Here is a 21,480-nt window from a genome sequence, read left to right as displayed (position 1 = left end):
AGGGGATCTGGCACACACCTTTAATCTCAGCACTAGGGAGAGGCAGGAAGATTGTGAATTAGAGGCCAACCTGGTCCTCAGAGCAAGTTACAGGAGAGCCAGAAATACACAGAGAAACCCTGTTGTGAAAACCAAAATGAATAAAAATAAGGGAAATAAGATCTAGTATGAAAAATAAATTTGAAAATCATACTGGTAATATATATGGTAAGTGATGGAAAAGGACATTTGGAGTGTGGTGTTTCAACCCAGATTCCAGTTTGGCTCTCTACCCATTTATTCACTGGTTTTGTGCCCCAGTAGTAAAGAAATAAGTAAACAAACAGGATCATGAGCATGATCTCTTCTATCTACTGGAGAATTTTATACAGAGATATCTAACTCCACTATAAGTAAGGTTGCAGAGGTCAGGGAAAGATGTGCTTACTTCATGTCAGGGAGGAAGGTTTCTTTGCTGTACACAAGATTTACAGCAAGTCCTTGATATACCAAATGTCCTTACAGAGAATTTTAGCTATTAACAATCAATACTTCATTTACTGAAAACAAGTAACAAGGCTACTCAGTGAGGTTAAGAGAAAGTGAGTGAATTGGAGAAAGCCTCAAAGGGACAATTGGTTGAGCAATACTGCAAGGAAATTAACCATTAGAAATTAGCTCGTGTTTTCATAAATCACAATTGGGTGTGGGTGTTTTGCAAATTCTTTACTTTTAATGATAATCTATCTCCTTTTTGTATTTTATTATTTTTAAGTTTTTCATAGAGTATAACTTGGTTATATTATTTTCCCTCCCCCAAGTCTTCCCAGATCCTCCCATTCTCCTGACCCTCACAACTGCATGATATTTGAAAAAATGAAAAAAGAAAAACAGAAGAAAACAAAACAAAAGTAAAAACAAACACCACCAAACCATAGCAAAATAAACACATACACACAAACAAACAATAACAAACAATCCTGAGTCCATTTTATCTTGATCCGCTATTTCTGAACATGAAGACTAACCTTGAGTGCGGTTGATACAGACCCAGGGTCAATACATGGATGGAAAATGATTTTCTCTCTTCCAGAGGGTATCAGTTTCTTTGTTAGGTATGGGACTTTCTGCTCTTGTCCCCTCCTCCATGCTGATATTTAGTAGGGTTTAAATTTTCTGCTGGTCTTGCGTAGGCTGTCACTGTCTCTGTGAACTCAAGTGAGTCTCACTTAGTTGTGTCTGGAAGACACTATTTCCTTGGAGTCCTTCACCACCTCTGGCTCTTAAAATCTTTTAGCGTCTCTTCCTCCTAGCACACTATGCCCTAAAAGGGGGAGGGTCTAATGAAGACATCCCATTTAGGATTGAGTGCTCCAAAGCCTCTCACTCAGCATTATTCAATTGTGGTAATCATGGTTACCACCTACTGCAAGAAGAAACGGCTCTGATGAGTGTTGAGTGAGTCACTGATGTATAGATACAGCAATATGTCTTTGGGAGTCATTTTATTGCTATGTTCACTGAATAACAGAGAAGCTATAAATTAAAATAAACTGTATCTGTTGCATTAGATGGTAACTGCAAATGAAATGTAGCTGGATGAAAACAGTTTCACTTACCCATCGCTGTTATTTGTATTGTGCAGGTTTCATTGGTCAGTTTAACAGCAAACGCCTTGGGTTACTCTGAACTTGGGGCCATCAAGTCCCTCAGGACACTAAGAGCTCTGAGGCCTCTAAGAGCATTATCACGATTTGAAGGGATGAGGGTAAGAAAAAGAAAATTCCAGAGCACTGTATATTGCCAAAGCTAGACTGAATTCAATTTAACTAACAAGAAATATATGCATGCAAAAGGAATGGCAACTCTTTGCAAAATTGCTATTTTATCATTTTCTCTGCTGCATATTTACTTCTTGGTGATATGCAAGAGAAAATAGACCTCTCTGAAAATGATTCAATATCATTTATCTGCTTTGCTAAGTAAAATGACCTTATTTCATAATTGATCTTGGGAGTTTCCTTATAATCCCGAATACAAAGAAGAAAAAGGCAGATACTCTATTGAAGAACTAAGTAGTCATACAATAATTACCTAAAGATAATTTTGTGTCTTGTCATTCTCCTTTTTGATGACCCACCTGTACTTAAGGAGTCTTATTGAACGTCATCTGAAACACTAGTGTGTATGAGTACAAAGGGGAAAAATGAGTTGCTGAATGTTTTGTCTTTAGAATGCCAAAATTTTTATTATTTGAATATATGCAAAGGCAGATATTAACTACTGACTGATTTATACCTAATTCCACTTTAGTTATAACTAAATTAAGCATAATACATAATTTATATACTAATTTAATATATATGATATATATACCCACACATCTTATGACAAATAAATAAAGTTGTTAAGAAAAAAGAAACAGAATATGTATTTTTTATTCATTACCATAGATGACTCACTAATGGACCTTAACTTAAATCTCATTACTTAGTTACACAAAATTTTGTATTGCCCTTTGGAGCAAAACATTAAGCCCTTCTCCATAATTCCCCACAGGTTAGACTTTTGCATTTATTGGCTTATTGTTATTGTGATTATTTCAAAGCATAAAACAGTCATTTATATAAGATATACAGTGTAAAATTTGATTTCTCATTTTTAAGATCCAAAATGTATGTTCTCTAAACAAAGCAGGTGAAATGTGTAAACAAATAAGAAATTCTTGTCCTGTCACTTCCTTTGGGGTCACTTCTGCTCATAAAGCAAGTGGTACCACAGGACTTTCTGCAGCATGCAGATGGATTGTGTCCTGTGTTCCCTCATAAATAAGAACCTATTATAACTTTATTATATTAGACATTAAGAAATTTAACACTCATTTTTAATTTGCCTAACACATATGGAAGCATCTAGTCATGAGACACAATCAAGCATGGTGAAGTTTTAATTTCATATTTACATTTGTATAAAAAATTATCATAAACTTTCTCCAGATTATGTAGACCTTAATTTTTTTCCAGTTAAAAGATCACTTACCTTCCAGAATAGCAATTTCAGTTGTCAACGAAAATATTGCTTTCACACATTTTATATAAAATACGTTGGCTGAATTAAAATCCACAATTTAAAAGGCTCCTCAACTCTGATTAATGCTAAGTGTATGAGGGTGTCAGAAAACATTTCAAATCTAACCTTTTAGAAGATTATTAAATCCACAGTCATTTATTTTTATATGTAATGTTTACTTTCCATAACAAATGGGGTTTTTTTACAGAAGTAACTTAATCTATGAAATCACAGAAAAAAATTTTGTATAGATACTAAGAAGTTGATTTCTGACAATTCCTTGGCTCATAGTGAGACCAAGAACACCATACACCAATGACACCTGACCACCAATTTGGCATTGTAAAGTCAAAAATAACCTTGCTATTGATTCTACTGTTGTATTTCCAGTATATGAATTCTTCTGCTTCGTAAAAATATAACTGTGGGTAATGGTGAGGTTGGATGTGATAATGATTGTAACTGGGAAGTGAGATTAGACTATCTTCAGAAACTCTCATTTTACTCTCTTTGGCAGCATAGAATTGTAATAGCTGGGTCACAGTTTAGACCAGGCACTCACTTGGCTTTGGGTTTTCTGTCACCCTTTCAAAGCATGTGCTTTTATGCAACACTACTGGATAGAGCATGCTGCATAATGCTTGAGAAGGAGTTAGAAAGTACCAAATACGTTATCATCACGTTGCCCTTTCTGTTTTGCATGTTTTATGCACATTTTTGGCTGAAAGCTTTTGAACATTTATGGTATTTCAAATTTCCAGTCCAAATTTTTCAACTTGTAAAATTTAACTGAATGAACGGATATCGTGAATACCCAGGGTCAAATAAAACTTGTTTTTAAATTAGTATTCTTAGTTTCCTAATCTGAGAAATGGTAAATACCTTTTCAAAGGAACTGAAGTCTTAATTGCTAGGAAAACAGACAGTGAGCATCATATACAAAAAGTAACACCAAATGTACTGTCATATCAGGTCTCTAACTAATAATAAACTATATATTTCTATTTTATATAGGATAATCTTGATCCAACTTGGATGGGGTGGAGCGGTGGTTCCTCCCCTCAGCCCTTTATTATGGGTACTGTATTACCCCTTTTGCTACCTTTAATCCTTGCACTGTGACTTATGTATAGTGGGATGAGGGAGGGAATGGGAAGGGTACGATTGCATCACAGTAGGGACGATACAGCATTTACTTTCTAATTCACCATTTTCAGTGAGCTTAAATTTCTTTGGGGGAGAAAATATACATAATCTATGAATTTGCCTTCTGTAGATTGTAACCCCTGTAGTGCATATCTTTATTAAGTTTCACCGAATATGATTAACTACTGCATACTTCATTGTCCGTTTATGGGGATATTACTTGATTGGGGAGGGTGGGGGACCCTGCTGTAGGATGATAATGAAAATGTTCTAACTTGTCAAGCTGATGATAGTGACTGAGGCAGGTATCCCTTGCCTTTGTATACACTAATCTGGTCCCTCTAAGGACCAGCTGCATTTCACCAATTGATTGTTAATGTGTGTGAGCAGAGACGAAGGTGCAACATACCATGTATCACAGGATCATTACTGATTATGATCATTCTCATTTTATGGCATTCAGATATCATGTTTGCAAAAAGTAGCAAGGCAAGACACCTGTGAAAGAGTGGAATACACAAAAAATGTTTTAAATTAGGAAAACAAGATATGTAAAAAAATCAACTTAATTGAACTATAGAGAAAAGCATTCACATAGAAATAAATAATCATGAGCAGTAAGGTATTAATGCATAAGCCAACCCCTTGTTAGCCACCCCAATAACTTCCCAGCATCTTAGAAGACACACAGTGAACCCCAAAATAAAAACAAATCTACATTTTATTACCTCTTAGAATTTAGGAATCACGTGTAAGAAAGTTATTTTTTATTATTTAGAAGAATAAGAATAGCATTTTGTTTAGATAATCGATACATTTGCCTATCTGAAATAATAAAGTTTCATAACACTGGTTTAAGTGCCGGTTTTGTGAAGATAGTTTACTTTTTATATTCAGAATTCATGATTTCTACTTTCCCATTATTACATTATTATTATTCACATAATTTTTCTGTATTTCTTAGAAGAACTATAGAACCCATGATTAATATTGACTTGAAAAATCAAAATGTCTTCACTTAGAGTATAATTTTGAATGCACTGAAATTTCTAACTTCAACTAGCATATTTATCTGTTCCTTGCTTTTCATTGATTTAATCATAAGTGTGGACCCTAAAGAAGAAATAGACTCTAGGAACAGATTGTGCAACAATAGAGAAATTCCACTGGGAGATTATTCTTTTAATTGTTAGAAGAAGCCATGTCTACTAGCAACCCATTAAGCGTGCTTCTTTCTTAGACATCTCCTTTTATGTACCTTGTAACCTCAACTTGTTCTTTCCAATTTATTTAGACCAAGCCTTTCCAGTACATCCCCACTTGGGAGCCAATTACTGACTCTCCCTAGAGACTGAAAAGAGTTAATACATCTCCCTTTCTGCAGAACCAGGGGATGCTTGGGTCTCTTGGGAAAGACAATCCTTTTGTGATCCTTTGCTTCTTACTTTAATGAAATCACAACTTTAAGTGCATTTTGAATGGCAAATCCTCTGGTGCTACGCCAAATGTTTTAGACAAAGTTCCTTGTGAAACAGAATTTCTCATTGGGATAAATCTATGGCAAAGTTATACATCTTTTCCTGATGTATTTCTACACAATATTTGATGTCATCACAAATTCAGTAGTGAGTGTTAATCTTAATTCAAAATCAGTTCCTATTTCAAGGGATATCTTTTACATTTATTACATTATGCACAAACAAATGAAGGAAACAACTCAAACAGTTGAAGGATTGAAAGCTGAAATAGAAACAATAAAGAAAACACAGAACAAGGGGGATGCTGGGAATAGAAAAGCTGGTTAAATGATCAGGAACTAGAGATGCAAGTATCACCAATAGAATTCAAGAGATATATATGCTTCCACACATAAATACAAATATATACATTAGACATACACATTAACATATCATAATCTACCATGGATATAGGAATATAGATTTCACACAGCCCAGTCAGGGAAACCCATAAGAGATGGAAATTCTTGAAAGAATAAACAATTCTGGTCCACTTTCTGAATCTAACTTGTTTTAATTTCATTATCCCCATTTTTCAGATGAAATCTCAGCACTAAATTGTCTTTGTAGTTCTTTGGCAGTAGTAAGTTATGATTCCTGAATTCATCCTTGTTAAGGAGGTTGAACTGGTGGGTAGAGTTAGACTCAATAAAAGATGTGTTTATCTTGAGCTAAAGTCTTGAGAAGGGAGGTCATTTCAAGGAGAAATACTGGGAAGGGAGTTGTAAAGAAAGAAGAGCCTTGAATCACAGCCAAACACTTATGCACATAGCTATCATCATAGAGGGGCATAAAAGTGTATGTAGCCAGTTATTGAAGCTGAAGGGGAAAGTATCAGGGTAGTGAGATCCTCCGACAGAGAAGTCTGGTACATGAGCATCCTCAGAACCCACCCCTGAAAGGTGGAAGGGAGAGGACCAACTCCTGCAAGTTGTCCTCTGACCTCTACACAAGTGCTAGAGCACAAACAAACAGAGAGAGAGAGAGAGAGAGAGAGAGAGAGAGAGAGAGAGAGAGAGAGAGAGAGAGAGAGAGAGAGAAGGGGGGAGAGAGAGAAACTTTTTAAATACTTCAAGAAAAGTAGACACACAGACTGTGGAGTGATGTAAATGTCAAAGAGAGGGAAATGTTTTCTAATGGCTAGAGAACCATTAAGAAATTTTTAAAATGGACTTTGGGTAGATAAATTACTTCTATCCATACTGAAAGAAGGGAAGAGGAAAATCTGACAATAAAGTCAAAGAGGGCAGAGTCAAGAAGGAGATCAAGAAGGTGGGCAAATAGCCAAGTTGAAAAAAGAACACAGTATGAGAGTTACAGAATGGTGTCGAGATGGTCAGTGTTATGGGGATCAAAGGCAAAAACTCATTATGTTAATACAGGCTCCATAGTCACACTTCAGTGTGGATTGAGAGGAAGAATTCAGAGAAGAAAAACATTTACTCAATTTCAGTGTTCATATCTAAAATTCAACTTTATGGGAACATTTAAAATAATATATAAAAGCATTTTTAGAATGAGTTTTCAATATAAATAATTTTAAATTAAATTGAAGATAACTTTAATAATATTAAATAAATGTAGGTTTATGTGTTGACTCTACTAGGCAGGCTATAGAGTGAGATAGTTGCTATGTATCAGTTTCTCCACATGAGCCTATCTTCTGCTTCTCCCTGGACAACTCAACTGCATTAACCTTTTCATGTTCATTCCCCATCTTCGTCATCACTAGTTTCATCATTTCCTTTGTCCCATTTAATACATTATTTTTGTGCCCCCCCCAATGATTATTGTTTCTTCCAGAATTCAATCAGGGCTTAGAAGTACAAGGAATTGGCTCTTATACTACAGTTAGACAGGAAAAAGAGTTTATCCTGAAATTAAACTCTATTCAAAAGCAAATAGATGATATTCTGAAATATCAATTTGACAAAAGTAGCAGATGTTGTGACTGAAATCAATCTCAGTCATTCATGTTCAAGTCTGAGACACTTGCGCCACCGAAGAGGATCTTAGGTCAGTCTTTAATCTCTTCTATTAGCTACTCATGTACAGCTCCAGGGAGAGCTATGCAGAAGGAGGCTAGGTAGGACTACAGTGTGTCGAATATTTTCAATCTGTTGTCCTGAACTAAGGTTAAGAAGAAGGTAAATACCTTTTTCATCAAAAAGGGAAATAACAATTCAACCCAGGATTTTACAGAACCATATCAGAATTGAGAAGTATGTATGGCAATCTTCCTTTCTTATTTTCCTAAGAACCCAATCTCTCTAGTGTTTCATTTAAAATAAGTTTATTGGATTAAACTCAATAAATGAAACAACTGACATGACTGGAGCTTGAAATAAACGATGTGATGATCTACTGAAATACGTAATGCTAAATTGTCTTGCTTCTTATGCAAAAACTATTATTAGTTATAGCCATGCATGGATAACTAAGGCCAAAAATATATTAGGTGTTTAAAGTAGTTTTATATTTATACATCTGAATTTTAATTTATTTCCAAAGTATATTAGTCAAATCAATTCATGCCCAAATGTTTTAGTTCTGTTCTTTGACATATTGTTTTTATTTTTTTTAACGAGCTAATCTTACGCCTAAAGTTCCTCCTTCTCTTTTTTTCTAATAAATTCTACACAGATGTCACCTAGTAGCAAATTCCTCTGATTTTGCTTTTTCTTTAGCTCCTCCTTTATATTAAATTTCTCCTTTTTTCCCATTTCTTTGCATATTGCCAATATTTATTTTCCTAAGCATAATGTCTAAGAAAGAATGGATTTTATTTTAAGATTACTTTGCTTTGCTCCTACATAAATAGGATAAGTAGTCTCAGTTTAAAAAAAAGATGAAAAATTCCTAGGGTAATGTCTTTCTGCTTTTAATCAATACAAATTCTGACTTTTCTTTTTCTCCATTTGTGTATTAGGTGGTTGTGAATGCCCTGTTAGGAGCAATTCCATCCATCATGAATGTGCTTCTGGTTTGTCTTATATTCTGGCTAATTTTCAGCATCATGGGCGTAAATTTGTTTGCTGGCAAATTCTACCACTGTGTTAACACCACCACTGGTGACATGTTTGAGATCACCGAAGTGAATAATCATTCTGATTGCCTAAAACTAATAGAAAGAAATGAAACTGCCCGATGGAAAAATGTGAAAGTAAACTTTGATAATGTAGGATTTGGGTATCTCTCTTTGCTTCAAGTTGTAAGTGAACACTATTTTCTCTGAAAATTTTATTGCTCGGAATAATAACCAAGTGATTATTATAGCTGTTATTAGTTAAGAAGAAAGTTTACAATATTTTTCAGCATTGTTAGTACAAGTTTGTGAATTCAGAAGACATAGTCAACAGAGGTCAGGCATTTCAGTTTTTCCCAAAGGTCTTTCTTTTTCTCCTGTCTCCTCAAATTTCCATACTTATGAAAAAGTTTGTTATTAACTAAATAAATCACTGGAATCTTTTTTCTACTGCAGTTGAAAAGCTTGTTCTACAGACAAGAGTACCACTCCTCGGTGAATGTGCACACATGCGCGCGCACACACACACACACACACACACAGATCATTACTGGATAATATGTATGTAGGAATTCACTGATGCTTAGCTATGCCAGTCTGGATTGGAAGTTTGGAAAAGATGGTTGGATGTGAAGATTTTCCTAGTGAATGAAAATAACAGAGTGTAGAATTCCACGGCAGACAGCTCAAGTCTCATATCATATGAGCTTTTATTTCCATTATTGAGGTCTGTTTTACCCTAAACTTCCATTAGTTCCCTAAGAATAGTGTATGTATATTAATTATGAAAGATAGTGGTTACTTAAACGTACTCATCCAGTGACACTTCTAACTACAACAAAGCAGAGTGTAAACAAAGGCCAGACTATCTTTAAAAACAAAACAAAAAGCAAAATACTGTTCTACTTTTTCTTCTTATAAAAGCAAAACAAAAGATGGGATTGACTTGTGAAACAAGATTGTTTCTAACCTAAATAATAAAAAATAATAAAGCAAAAAAATTTCATATGTTTTCTTCCTTTTGCTTCTTTAGAGTATTCAGAGAAGAAATGTACTTTGCTAGGATAAGTTTCGATTACTCAACCAGAGACTAAGCAAGCACGCCTATGCTGTTGCCAACAGTTTTCATAGATGGCCTTACTACAGTCCTTAGATAAACTTGTCTGTCTTTGTTTTTTTTTTTTGGAGTCTTTCTTTCTTCCAGACCTTTGGCCTACTTGAAAGTTCAAAACAATGATTTTTGAAGTGTAACAAAAATGATTTCTTAAACGTTACACTGGATTCACCACATTTCCCTTCCATTCACTCTAACCCTGTACTGATACTTACACTGACAAGTTTATCTCTTTCTTCATAAAACCAAGGAAAGAAAAAGTGGGCATTTTAAATGATCCTTTGAAATGCTAAGTGATTCTGAAAAAGAAGAAGGGACTTGCTGAACACAGCTCTTCAAAATGTTCTGTTCTAAGCAAGCAAATCTTTAAGGGCCATTTCTCACTAGACCCTACAGAATCACATCTTACCTCTCTGCTGACTAGCAATGCAATTGAAATGGTTCCTCGAATCACTTTCTTCTGATTCCTGTGTGAAGTGTATGATAGGCAAGGTCTATAATTGACCTAAGCCGCTGACATAGTTCCTGTCTCTGTTTAATCTGAAAAAAAAATCTGTTTTTTGGCTAAGATACGTCACTCTCCCATTACACTCTCACTTCATCCACCATTCCACAAGTTAATGATTTAAACACAAAGATGCATCACAAAAATCATGCTATGCTCCCTCATTGACTAAGGAATATATATGCATTTCATATGACTGTTGGATATTAGAGTAGGGATCCCTCTTCAATATATAAATGACAAGTGTCTGTCCTACTCTTTCACATGTCTGTTATTTATATTAACTCATTCTCTTCAAGGATTATACAACAAAAAGTGAATATAGGGTTGTTTCTGAAAATATCTTAAAAACATAATTGCAATGTTTTTATAAACCCATATGATTCATAGTGTTACAGTAAAGAACAACCTCAAATGTTATCAATATGGTCACCTGGAAGACAGATTTCTGCAGAATATCCTCAGATCTAATTTGTCATTGCTATTTATATTTCCAAGATAGATTATATTTCTAGAACTTTATATCAAATTATAATAGCATGTTAAGTTTGAGAATTACTTTAGAGCTGATTATAAAATAGAAAAACATACATATGTATATATACATATATGATATATGATGGTAACTTTGTTTACTTTCTGTCTTTGTTCAAAATCCATGTAAAAATTTGTTTCAAAATGACTTTAAAATACTTCTTTAAACATGTACAGTAAGAATATTTACTAAGAACTAGTTCTGAATTTTAACTCAAAGTAAGACATGGATGTCCTTTCCAATAGGCCACATTTAAGGGATGGATGGATATCATGTATGCAGCAGTTGACTCCAGAAATGTAAGTATTTTTATGTCATATATCTTCTGGAAATATTGATCAGGAGCCAAAAATATGTCAATAATTAGTCAAGTGAAATGACTCTATTTTAGCTAAAAAATATTCAGGAAACATATTTGCCCTCAAGAACAACAGAACTGATCAGAGAGACTGTATTTAGTTCAACCAAAAACTGAAGTGAAAGAAAAGAAAAACAAACTCAACTCATTCATTAAATAACCATCAGATACTCACCTAATATCCATATGTGATGTAAAGGAGCAAATAGAAAAAGTATATGACTGCTATCAGCAGCTGAAATGTGTAGGCATCCTCCATACTGGGAAGCCTAAAAGCTAAAGATACTGGCACAGATCTCTTAGACATGTCAGTCTTTTTCTTACGTCAACAGCATCCATGAATTTACTGGAGTCTGTGCCAATGCTCTTAGCACTTCTACTTTATTTGGTTACGCACTTTTTCTAGATTCCAGATGTACACTCAGATCTCAGGCTTCCTCTTAAGATTGATCTCAAAAGCTAAATGTGTTTTCTTCCTCCATCTCGTTTTTCCCTTGTCCTTGTTTTGTTTTTTCTTGGTAGCCCAGGCCTCTAAATCACTATGCAGACAATCCTTGAGATCCTTCTGATTCCCCTGTGTACTTCATGATCTCCTCTGGAATTCTGCCATTTCACTTTGTAACACAGACTTTGCCTGTGATCAATTGATTTTAATTCTGTCTTTAAAAGAGATAAATGCTTAAGGAATCTATGTATAGTCAGCCTTGACTCCTTTGTTGTGCAATGAGTAACAGGTCTGTACTATTTTTATAACCACAAGTTTGAGAGTTGGTTATCAATAGAGAATTTTATAAACTGGACAGTTCAGCACATCTATTCAATCTAAAAATTCTTAATGACTGTGGTAATAATAGAGCAAAATGCCAGCCAACATCCAAGTGAATAAGTCCTTTTATTTGCTATGTAGGTTCATACACAAATGAATTACAAGTCTAAAATTATTCTCTATATATTTATAAGAGCTAATTTTTTCACTAACAATTTCTTTGGCTGTTTTGAAGACAGTGGGTGTTACATTGTAAACCAGGCTTGTCCAATACTCATGACAAACCTCTAGCCTAATCCTCCCAAGTGCTTGGATTGCAGAGACATGAGACACTATATACAGCTCACTATTATTTTCAAATTGCTGAAGTTTGGTTAACTGAAAACTTACCAAATTTAAACCATACTGTCCACATCACAAAATATTAGTCATATTTAAAATTTTTTAAATAGTTTTAGAATGTCACATTACTTTTTTACACAAAATTTTTAGTCCCTAATTTCAGGATTTTTTTTCTTTTCTTTAGAGGCAATTGATATGGGAATAATCTGCCAAATTATTGCTAAGAATATAATCTTCTACTCTTGTGAAAAAGCACCAATGTTTTCCCCACATTTAAACCTGCCCTAGCAGCTAACAAAATGCTCTCGTCCGGCAGGTGGAACTTCAGCCTAAGTATGAGGAAAGCCTATACATGTATCTCTACTTCGTCATCTTCATCATCTTCGGGTCCTTCTTCACCCTGAACCTGTTTATCGGTGTCATCATAGACAACTTTAACCAGCAAAAGAAGAAGATAAGTGTTTTTAAGATGCTTTTGGTGCACTAAAGTGGAGAAAATAACACACAATTTGAATTTGAATCAAGATGAGACCTTGAATTCTGAAACAAAAATGGCTTGTGGCTTTTCCCATGTTTTATCCTTAACAACTCACTACCCCTTACAATGTATTTGCAGCTGGAGGATAAGCCAGACGCTGGAAGAGCAGGTGGGAGGGTAGACAAAAGGAGGTTGGGTTTGATCAGAGAACACTGTATACAATGTACACAATAAATATCCATCAAAGTTTTAAATATTTAGAATTTTCACAAGAAATGAGGTTCCGTATGTATACTTCTTTTATACTCCTTTCCATCACTTTCATAGTTTGTACTTCTTTTTTCTAGTTATTTAGCTAAATACAATTATTTCCAGTTTTAGTCTGAGGGAATTTTTGTTTTATCTATTTTCATCATTTATAAGGCATGTTTGATTATTCCAATTACATAGATACACTAAAGTTAGCATGCAAATACATATTATCAGTCAATAGTCTACATTTCGTGTTTCTCTGCTCACACTATTTCCATGAACATTCTCCTTATTGAACTACCTCTCATTTGTTTTTGTCTTTTGGGACAGTCTCACTCTACAATCCAGGCCGGCCTGACCTCTCTATGTACCAGTCGTTAGCCTAAAACCAGTGGCAGTCCTCCTGCATCAGTCTCAGAATGCTGGGATTATAGGCATACATCACTTTGTCGGACCCTGAAATATTCTGTGTGCATGCGTGAGTGTGTGAGTGCGTTGTATGTATTTGTGTTCATGTGAGCGTGTGCAAAAATATTCTGTGTGCATGCGTGAGTGTGTGTGAGTGTGTTGTACGTATGTGTGTTCATGTGAGTGTATGCAAGGGTCTGTGAAGCTGAATGTGCACATGCATGTAAAGGCCAGTGGTAGACATTCGTTGTCTTCCTCAATGGCTTCCCACTATCATATTTAAGACACTTGACCTGCAGATCATCAGTTCAGCTAGATAGCTGGGCATGAGATCAACGGTTTCACCTATCTCCACATCCCAAGCACCGCGATTATGAACACATGTTGCCATGCCCACTTTAACCTGAGTGTTGGGATTTGAGCTTAGATACTCATACCTATGAGTAAAGCATTTACCACCTGGGCCATCTCTGAAATAGTTTTTAAAATTACAGTTATTTATTCATGAGAGTGGGCTTCACATGCCACAGGCGCATGATGTGGTAGTCAGTGAACAATTTACAGAAGCTGGTCCCCTCTTTGTGGGCCCCAAGGTTTGAATCCAGGTGGTTAGTCTTGACAACAAATGCCGTCATGCACTGAGCCATTTTGTTGCTTCTATTCTTTAATGACTTAAGTCCATTTTTTGCCATAAAATATTTGAGAGTTTAAACTTTTTCTTACAATAAATTTCCAGAGTGAAATATATTGCCTCCTTGGAGTCATACAGCCAGTCAACTGAATAAACTGTATGACCATGACCTTGTTCTCACCAACATCAAATGTTCTGTTTGTCCCAACCCACTTGTGTCATTCTTCTGATGTGCACTCTTCTTTGAGTTCCTCCGGGTTTCCTTCAGCCCCTTCCCTAGAATTCTTGACAGAGATGAGGAGACTATATAGCCAACTTATATATATATATATATATATATATATGTATATATATATATGTATATATATATATGCTGGCTATATACATGTGTGTGTTCTTTAAATATATATGTGTGTGTTCAATTCTTTCTACATCTAAATATGAAAATCATTGTATTGTACTCAGAAAGGTTATGTTTTTAAAGTAAGGGACTAAATATTTAGTGTCCCAGTGAGCCAAGTTTTACTATTCATGTATACGGTCTTGAGTAACCACTTTAGTGTCTGGGATTTTTATTTCTCAATATAATAATAATGGCCATTTCAAATTATCTTAAGAATTAAACATGATTATAATCACTAAAAACCTACTTTTATTTTTTCAAATTCAAAAATCATAGGAATAAAAATAATGTTAATTTCTTTAAATTTCTTGTTGTAATATTGAAAAATGTAGGAATGGACAAAATTTTAACCAGTTTTGATTTTTCTTTTCTATACTTTGGAGGTCAAGACATCTTTATGACTGAAGAACAGAAGAAATACTATAATGCAATGAAGAAATTAGGATCAAAAAAGCCACAAAAGCCTATCCCTCGACCAGGAGTAAGAAATAGCAATGAAAATCATATAAAGCAACAACCTTGAGCTAGTTTTGTTACACAGGGGGAATCAACTATTATTTTCAATACCAAAAAAAATCTTGTACTTCTTGAATATCATTAATTCATGTCTCTCTGATAGTTTTTTAAACACCAAAAAGAATAAGAATATGCAGGAAATGCAAACTCATCTTCAAGAGACTTAAAACTATACAACTAGCATCCCAACTGCACAGACAAATGACACAGGCAGTATGACCTGCACAATAGGTGTGTCTTTACCATAACTGCTGTACAAACTCAAGAAACACATAGCATTTGGTGGGGCTAACAACCACTGTGCTTTCTAAGATTAAGGGGTATACAAAGCACTCAGTGGCAAACTATCTCCAGTTGTAGTTGTTGTCTAATTAGTAAAAGTATGGAGCATTTTGAAGGAGGTGAGAATTCCAGCATCTAATATAATCATATAAGTCTAAGAAGACACCACTAACTGATGTTGAGTTATCACAATTTGTGATAATAAATAACCATAATCATATTTCCAGGATGAATTCTACAAACTATATAGAAAGGGAGAGAGCTTACAATATCATAGTGATTTTCACAGCCATAATCTTTAAGCTTAAAATATTTCGAAGGATGAATCAGAACGAATCTTAGTGAACATTTGAATGGTGTTATCCAAGCATTTCTTTCTTAATTACAAGGTTTTACCCATTGAGACTTAGCCCTACACATAGAAATGAGTCAAGTATGTGCATCAAATTTTATGGTAGTAAAATACCCTTAGGATCCTTCAGTTGCCCCAAGAAATAAACAGACAATAAATAGCAGCTGACTTGGAGGTTGGAACCCTAGATCAGTAGCAAAGTTCACATGTTCACTTTGTTGTAGCACAATAAGGAATGCCTTTCTAGTCTGATTACCCATCGTTGTGTGTCTGGGAATATCAACAAGAGCCACTTGCAGGGGATGAATTAATGCTGCCAAGGTTGTAGGTAAATATATGATGTTTCAGATGTGTCCCTAAAGGAATAAAGCAAATGTAACATTAATATTTACTACATTTTTAAGTGGCCATATGGTCCAATTGATCATTGGAAAGTGTTGCAGCCAGCGCAGCTACTGTTTGGTATCACCAAATCAAACAGGTTTCATACATTCTTGTAACCTTGATACATTGAAATTCAGCATGTGTTTCCATACAGTGTACAGGGAGAAACCCTTCAGCAAAGGGATTGATGTTCTCAGGAATATATATGGTTAAAAACGATTTAGTAACTAAATATAAAAATGCACTACACGGCATGTCTTACAAATATTGGTGTCACCAGGCCAGTACTATGTACAATACTAGAAAGTGGGTTAACATAGGAAGTGTTTAACACACACTCTCCCATGGCTGAAGTGTCTTTGTTTCTCTGCAGAACAAGTTTCAAGGAATGGTGTTTGACTTTGTTACCAGACAAGTGTTTGACATAAGCATCATGATTCTCATCTGTCTGAACATGGTTACAATGATGGTGGAAACGGATGACCAGAGTGATTATGTGACTAGCATTTTATCACGCATCAACCTGGTGTTCATCGTGCTGTTCACCGGAGAGTGTGTACTGAAGCTCATCTCTCTCCGCCATTATTATTTCACCATTGGATGGAATATTTTCGATTTTGTGGTTGTCATTCTCTCCATTGTAGGTAAGATGTGAAAATACTGTTAAATTGAGCCTGATAAAGGTGCAAGTTGAAACAATAAATTTAGGTTGGAGGTCATCTCACTATTTAAAGTGAGTATGTTGATACATTTTATCAAGGTGTATTTATTTTTCTTCCAAAGTTAGGCTCCTAGCAAATATTAATATTTTATTCCATTGTGTCTATTTGATACACTAAGTATTTATTTGTCAATTAGTAAAATCTCTTTTATAAAACTGGATTTTGTTATATAGATATGTGCTACGAGCCAGAATAAAAGCGGCTTTTGAATACTCCACACGCTATCTAGATCAGCAGATCTGAACCTGTGGGTTACAACCCCTTTGAGGTCAAATTACAGGGATCACCAAAGACCATCATAAAACACAGATATCTATGTTATGATTCATAACAGTAGCAAAAGTGCAGTTAGGAAATAGCAACAAAAATATTAATTTTATGGTTAGGGGTCACACGATCTAGATAACTCTGACGAGAGGGACACTAGAAATCTGGTCTGATCGTCAGTAGGGAACGACATTGCATTAGAGATGTAGCTGTGGGGTTAACAGCATATAGGGTAGAATATGGTTACAATGGAAATAAAAGAGAACTATGTTTAAGAACCCTCACCTTTACTGACCATAGTAGACATTTCCTTGCTGTTATTTCCTTTAAAGTGAACTGTAGCAGTTCATTTCATGATGTTTATGTTGTTAAATATGACAAACATTTTCAGGGTAATTTAAAATATATGCAAATACGATGCCCTATGTTATAAGAGAAATTTCATGTTTTAGGGAACGGAGGTACATCCTGAGAGAAATCTGCTGCAGATACTGGAAGATGGTTATATTATACAAGTACCATACCTAAGATTACTCAACTGAATCTCAATACTCTGAACTTGACCTTGGAACTTTAATACATCAAATATTTTAATGGATGACTTCTTCACTGATCGATTCTAATTATTTTTCTACAGGAATGTTTCTCGCCGAGCTGATAGAGAAATACTTTGTGTCCCCTACCCTCTTCCGAGTCATCCGCCTGGCCAGGATCGGCCGAATCCTACGCCTGATCAAAGGCGCCAAGGGGATCCGCACCCTGCTCTTTGCTCTGATGATGTCTCTCCCCGCTCTGTTCAACATCGGCCTCCTGCTTTTCCTGGTCATGTTCATCTACGCCATCTTTGGGATGTCCAACTTTGCCTACGTTAAGAGGGAAGTTGGGATTGATGACATGTTCAACTTTGAGACCTTTGGCAACAGCATGATCTGCCTGTTCCAAATCACCACTTCCGCAGGCTGGGATGGGTTGCTGGCCCCTATCCTCAACAGCAAACCCCCTGACTGTGACCCTAATAAAGTCAACCCCGGAAGCTCGGTGAAGGGCGACTGTGGGAACCCATCCGTGGGGATTTTCTTTTTTGTCAGCTACATCATCATATCCTTCCTGGTTGTGGTGAACATGTACATCGCTGTCATCCTGGAGAACTTCAGCGTTGCCACTGAAGAAAGTGCAGAGCCCCTGAGTGAGGACGACTTTGAGATGTTCTATGAGGTCTGGGAGAAGTTCGACCCTGATGCCACTCAGTTCATGGAATTTGAAAAATTATCTCAGTTTGCAGCTGCTCTAGAACCCCCTCTCAATCTGCCACAGCCAAACAAACTTCAGCTCATTGCCATGGATCTGCCCATGGTGAGTGGAGACCGCATCCACTGCCTGGACATCTTATTTGCTTTCACAAAGCGGGTCCTGGGTGAGAGTGGAGAGATGGATGCCCTTCGAGTCCAGATGGAAGAGCGGTTCATGGCTTCCAACCCCTCCAAAGTCTCCTATCAGCCAATCACTACTACTTTAAAACGAAAACAAGAGGAGGTGTCTGCTGTTATCATTCAGCGTGCTTACAGGCGCCACCTCTTGAAACGAACGGTCAAACAAGCCTCGTTCATATACAATAAGAACAAGCTCAAAGGCGGGGCTAACCTTCTTGTAAAAGAAGACATGATCATTGACAGGATAAATGAAAACTCTATTACAGAGAAAACTGACCTGACAATGTCCACTGCAGCTTGTCCACCCTCCTACGACCGGGTGACAAAGCCAATCGTGGAAAAACACGAGCAGGAAGGAAAAGATGAAAAAGCCAAAGGGAAATAAAAATAATAATAACAAATTAGGTGACAAATTGTTTACAGTCTGTGAAGTCAAAAGGACTCTTTTTGGAGGTCAATGCCAAACTGACTGTTTTTACACAAATTTACTTAAGGTCAGTGCCTAATAAGCCAGTGACCCCTCCCCAACCTGTTGTAGGCAAACTCTGTGGCTTAGTGTAAAGAGGAGAGGACCTTGGCAGGAGGTTACCGTTCTCTCTATCAGCTGACACTGCTGAAGACAAGAGACAAACGGCTATGCAGACTGCAGGGACCAGTCTAAAAGGGCGGAGAGCTAGAATTTGGGGGTTAAGGTGAAACACTTTAGTGTAGTAACTGTATCCACCGTTTGCATTTCAACTGCCACATTTGTCACGTTTTTTACAAACTCTGTTAATATATTCATCTTTTTTTTAATCCATATGTTGTTTGTTACATGTGACTATTTTTGTAAACAGGGTTTCTGTTGGAAAATACACTAAAGGAACTCTTTTCCAGGTGTGTCACCTGGGGGTACTGGCATACATATGGCCCTCCTGTCTGCACAAAGATGCAGGACCTTAGGATCATGCCTGAGAAAAAGTCACAAGGAAAGCAGGGACAGTTCTTCAACAGTCCTATGTCATCTGTGTTTCTGGGGAGGGGGGCACTGAGGTGATCATCAGAAAATGGGCTTTGTTCATCTGGTTTTGTCAAGTCTAGCCCTTAGTACGAGGAGATGGCTCAGGAAAAGTCTTAGAGAGTGCAAACTTCATTCAAATGTCTGGAATCACATTGTTTCTTTTCATTGTCCCTTACAATGTCTCTAAATACTGAATATATCTCCCCAACCCTGGAGGAGTGACTTGATCACAAGAACCCTTTATAAATCCCCCCCCCTTAATCCTGCACTTTGTCTAGCCATCTTCAGCTCTCAGCCAGGTTGGCACTGTATGTGTTAATGAAATGCTATTTATTATGTAAATAGTCATTTTACTCTGTGGTGCACGTTTGAGCAAACAAATAATGACCTAAGCACAGTATTTATTGCATCAAATACGTACCACAAGAAATGTAGAGTGCAAGCTTCCCACAGGTAATATACTGTATTCTGTACCATTATAGATAGTGTGGATGCTGTCAATGCATGTTGATATTACCATGTTGCGGTATCTAGTTTCTCCCATCACTCAGAATCCCATTCATGAGAAACCATAGGTCAGTGGCTAAGTCAAGGAAACTGTTCAGCAGATTTCATTTCTTTAAGTCATTAAGCAATAGTTTGCAGCACTTTAATAATGTTTGGTTATTTTTAAATTTTAAGTGGATAACCTTCAGTGTATAGCCAGACTGTACATACATGTTTGAAAAAAATGACACTGCTTAAACTGTTAAAAACATGTCTAGTATTTTATAAGTAAATATAAATATTGTACAAAGTCACTTTATTTTATTTTTCAGCATTATGTACATATGAAGAAGAAATTATCTTTAGGTTGATTTCACAATCACTTTTCTTACTTTCTATCCATAGCAGTTTTTCATGGAAGATATTTGCTAACTAAGAAACGAAAACATGACTGGGTAGTGGTAGATCTCGGCTTTTTTATTACATTTATTTTATTTCACAAAATTTAAGGGACAAAATGTATTCACAACTCCACATCCAAATTATTATTTGCAATTGGAAAAGGGTATAACATTTGATTTATAGTTATCACAATGTCTATGCTAACTGCTGGCCATAGTGCTTGCTTCCCACCTCTGTCCTTAATGCCCTAATGTCTGTTTAATTGTTTTTCTTTGCTTCAGAAACACATTTCTCTAGATTATTCTAAATATAAATGTGGGTTTCATAATTTCTTTTCCTCAAAAACAGAGTATTACACTTACATAGTCAATCACATCGACTCATTTTGTGTTTCTTACGGAATCAGACCTTAGACAACTCTTTTCTTAAAAATATTTAGACAAACCGTATTCATAAACTGCATGTTGGAAAATGCTACTATTACCCAAAATGATGCTAATCACAATTAAAAATGTGCAAAACTAATAAAAATTAATTTTTTATTTTATTGTTTGCCTGGTTACTTTTTGTTAGCAGAATATTATAACAACATGGAGATGCTTTGATCTACTTATAGTGGGGAGAGCTACACACACACACACACACACACACAGACACACACACAACCTTGATCTGGAACAGAAAACTTGGAGTAAAAAATAGGACTTCCTAGAATGCCCCCCTCAGTGGCTAGAAGCAGGATCTCTTTGAGAACAAAGAGCCAGTGCTAACATGTAAACTGGTATTCTTAGTGGCAGGGGCAGGGGGGGTGTTATGCAAGTCAATGCAATAGTGGTAGCCACTTGAGATGCAGAAAGAAACCTTTAAAACATCATTGAAAGACTCAAAGTTGTTATCAGGGCCTACTATGCTCCTCTGGAAGCTCCCTGCACCCTCTCTGTGTTTCCCTGAGGACGAGGATATCTGTATTGAATGCATATGTTCCCCTGCTCCTTAACTTCCAGGTCACCAGCCAATGGGAAACTTGTGCTGAGCATCATTATGAAAAGTGTGCGATAGGAACATTTATCTGCCTGTTCTTTCCTTGAAGGCCCCTCCCACTGAAGGTTAG

At 36.0% G+C, this 21,480-nt stretch overlaps 1 protein-coding gene across 4 annotated transcripts in view; it reads left to right on the top strand.

Annotated features, from left to right (window-relative positions):
- Nucleotides 1-20,916, top strand: part of LOC101843542 (sodium channel protein type 1 subunit alpha) — a 160,379-nt gene extending 139,463 nt beyond the window's left edge. For all 4 annotated transcript variants that reach the window (XM_040745488.1, XM_040745490.1, XM_021232877.2 and 1 more), the window contains exons 21-27: nucleotides 1,625-1,747; nucleotides 8,641-8,922; nucleotides 11,136-11,189; nucleotides 12,673-12,810; nucleotides 14,905-15,009; nucleotides 16,436-16,706; nucleotides 17,689-20,916. In XM_040745488.1, the coding sequence (XP_040601422.1) occupies nucleotides 1,625-1,747; nucleotides 8,641-8,922; nucleotides 11,136-11,189; nucleotides 12,673-12,810; nucleotides 14,905-15,009; nucleotides 16,436-16,706; nucleotides 17,689-18,866 (2,151 nt within the window). In that variant the 3' untranslated portion in view covers nucleotides 18,867-20,916. The remainder of the gene's footprint in view (nucleotides 1-1,624; nucleotides 1,748-8,640; nucleotides 8,923-11,135; nucleotides 11,190-12,672; nucleotides 12,811-14,904; nucleotides 15,010-16,435; nucleotides 16,707-17,688) is intronic.
- The last annotated feature ends 564 nt before the right edge of the window (nucleotides 20,917-21,480 follow it).

This window comes from Mesocricetus auratus, unplaced genomic scaffold (genome assembly GCF_017639785.1).
Source record: "Mesocricetus auratus isolate SY011 unplaced genomic scaffold, BCM_Maur_2.0 Super-Scaffold_100004, whole genome shotgun sequence".
In the NCBI taxonomy this organism is placed as follows: Eukaryota; Metazoa; Chordata; class Mammalia; order Rodentia; family Cricetidae; genus Mesocricetus; species Mesocricetus auratus.
Note: the sequence above shows the minus strand (reverse complement) of the source record. Positions and strands in the feature narration are given on the sequence as shown.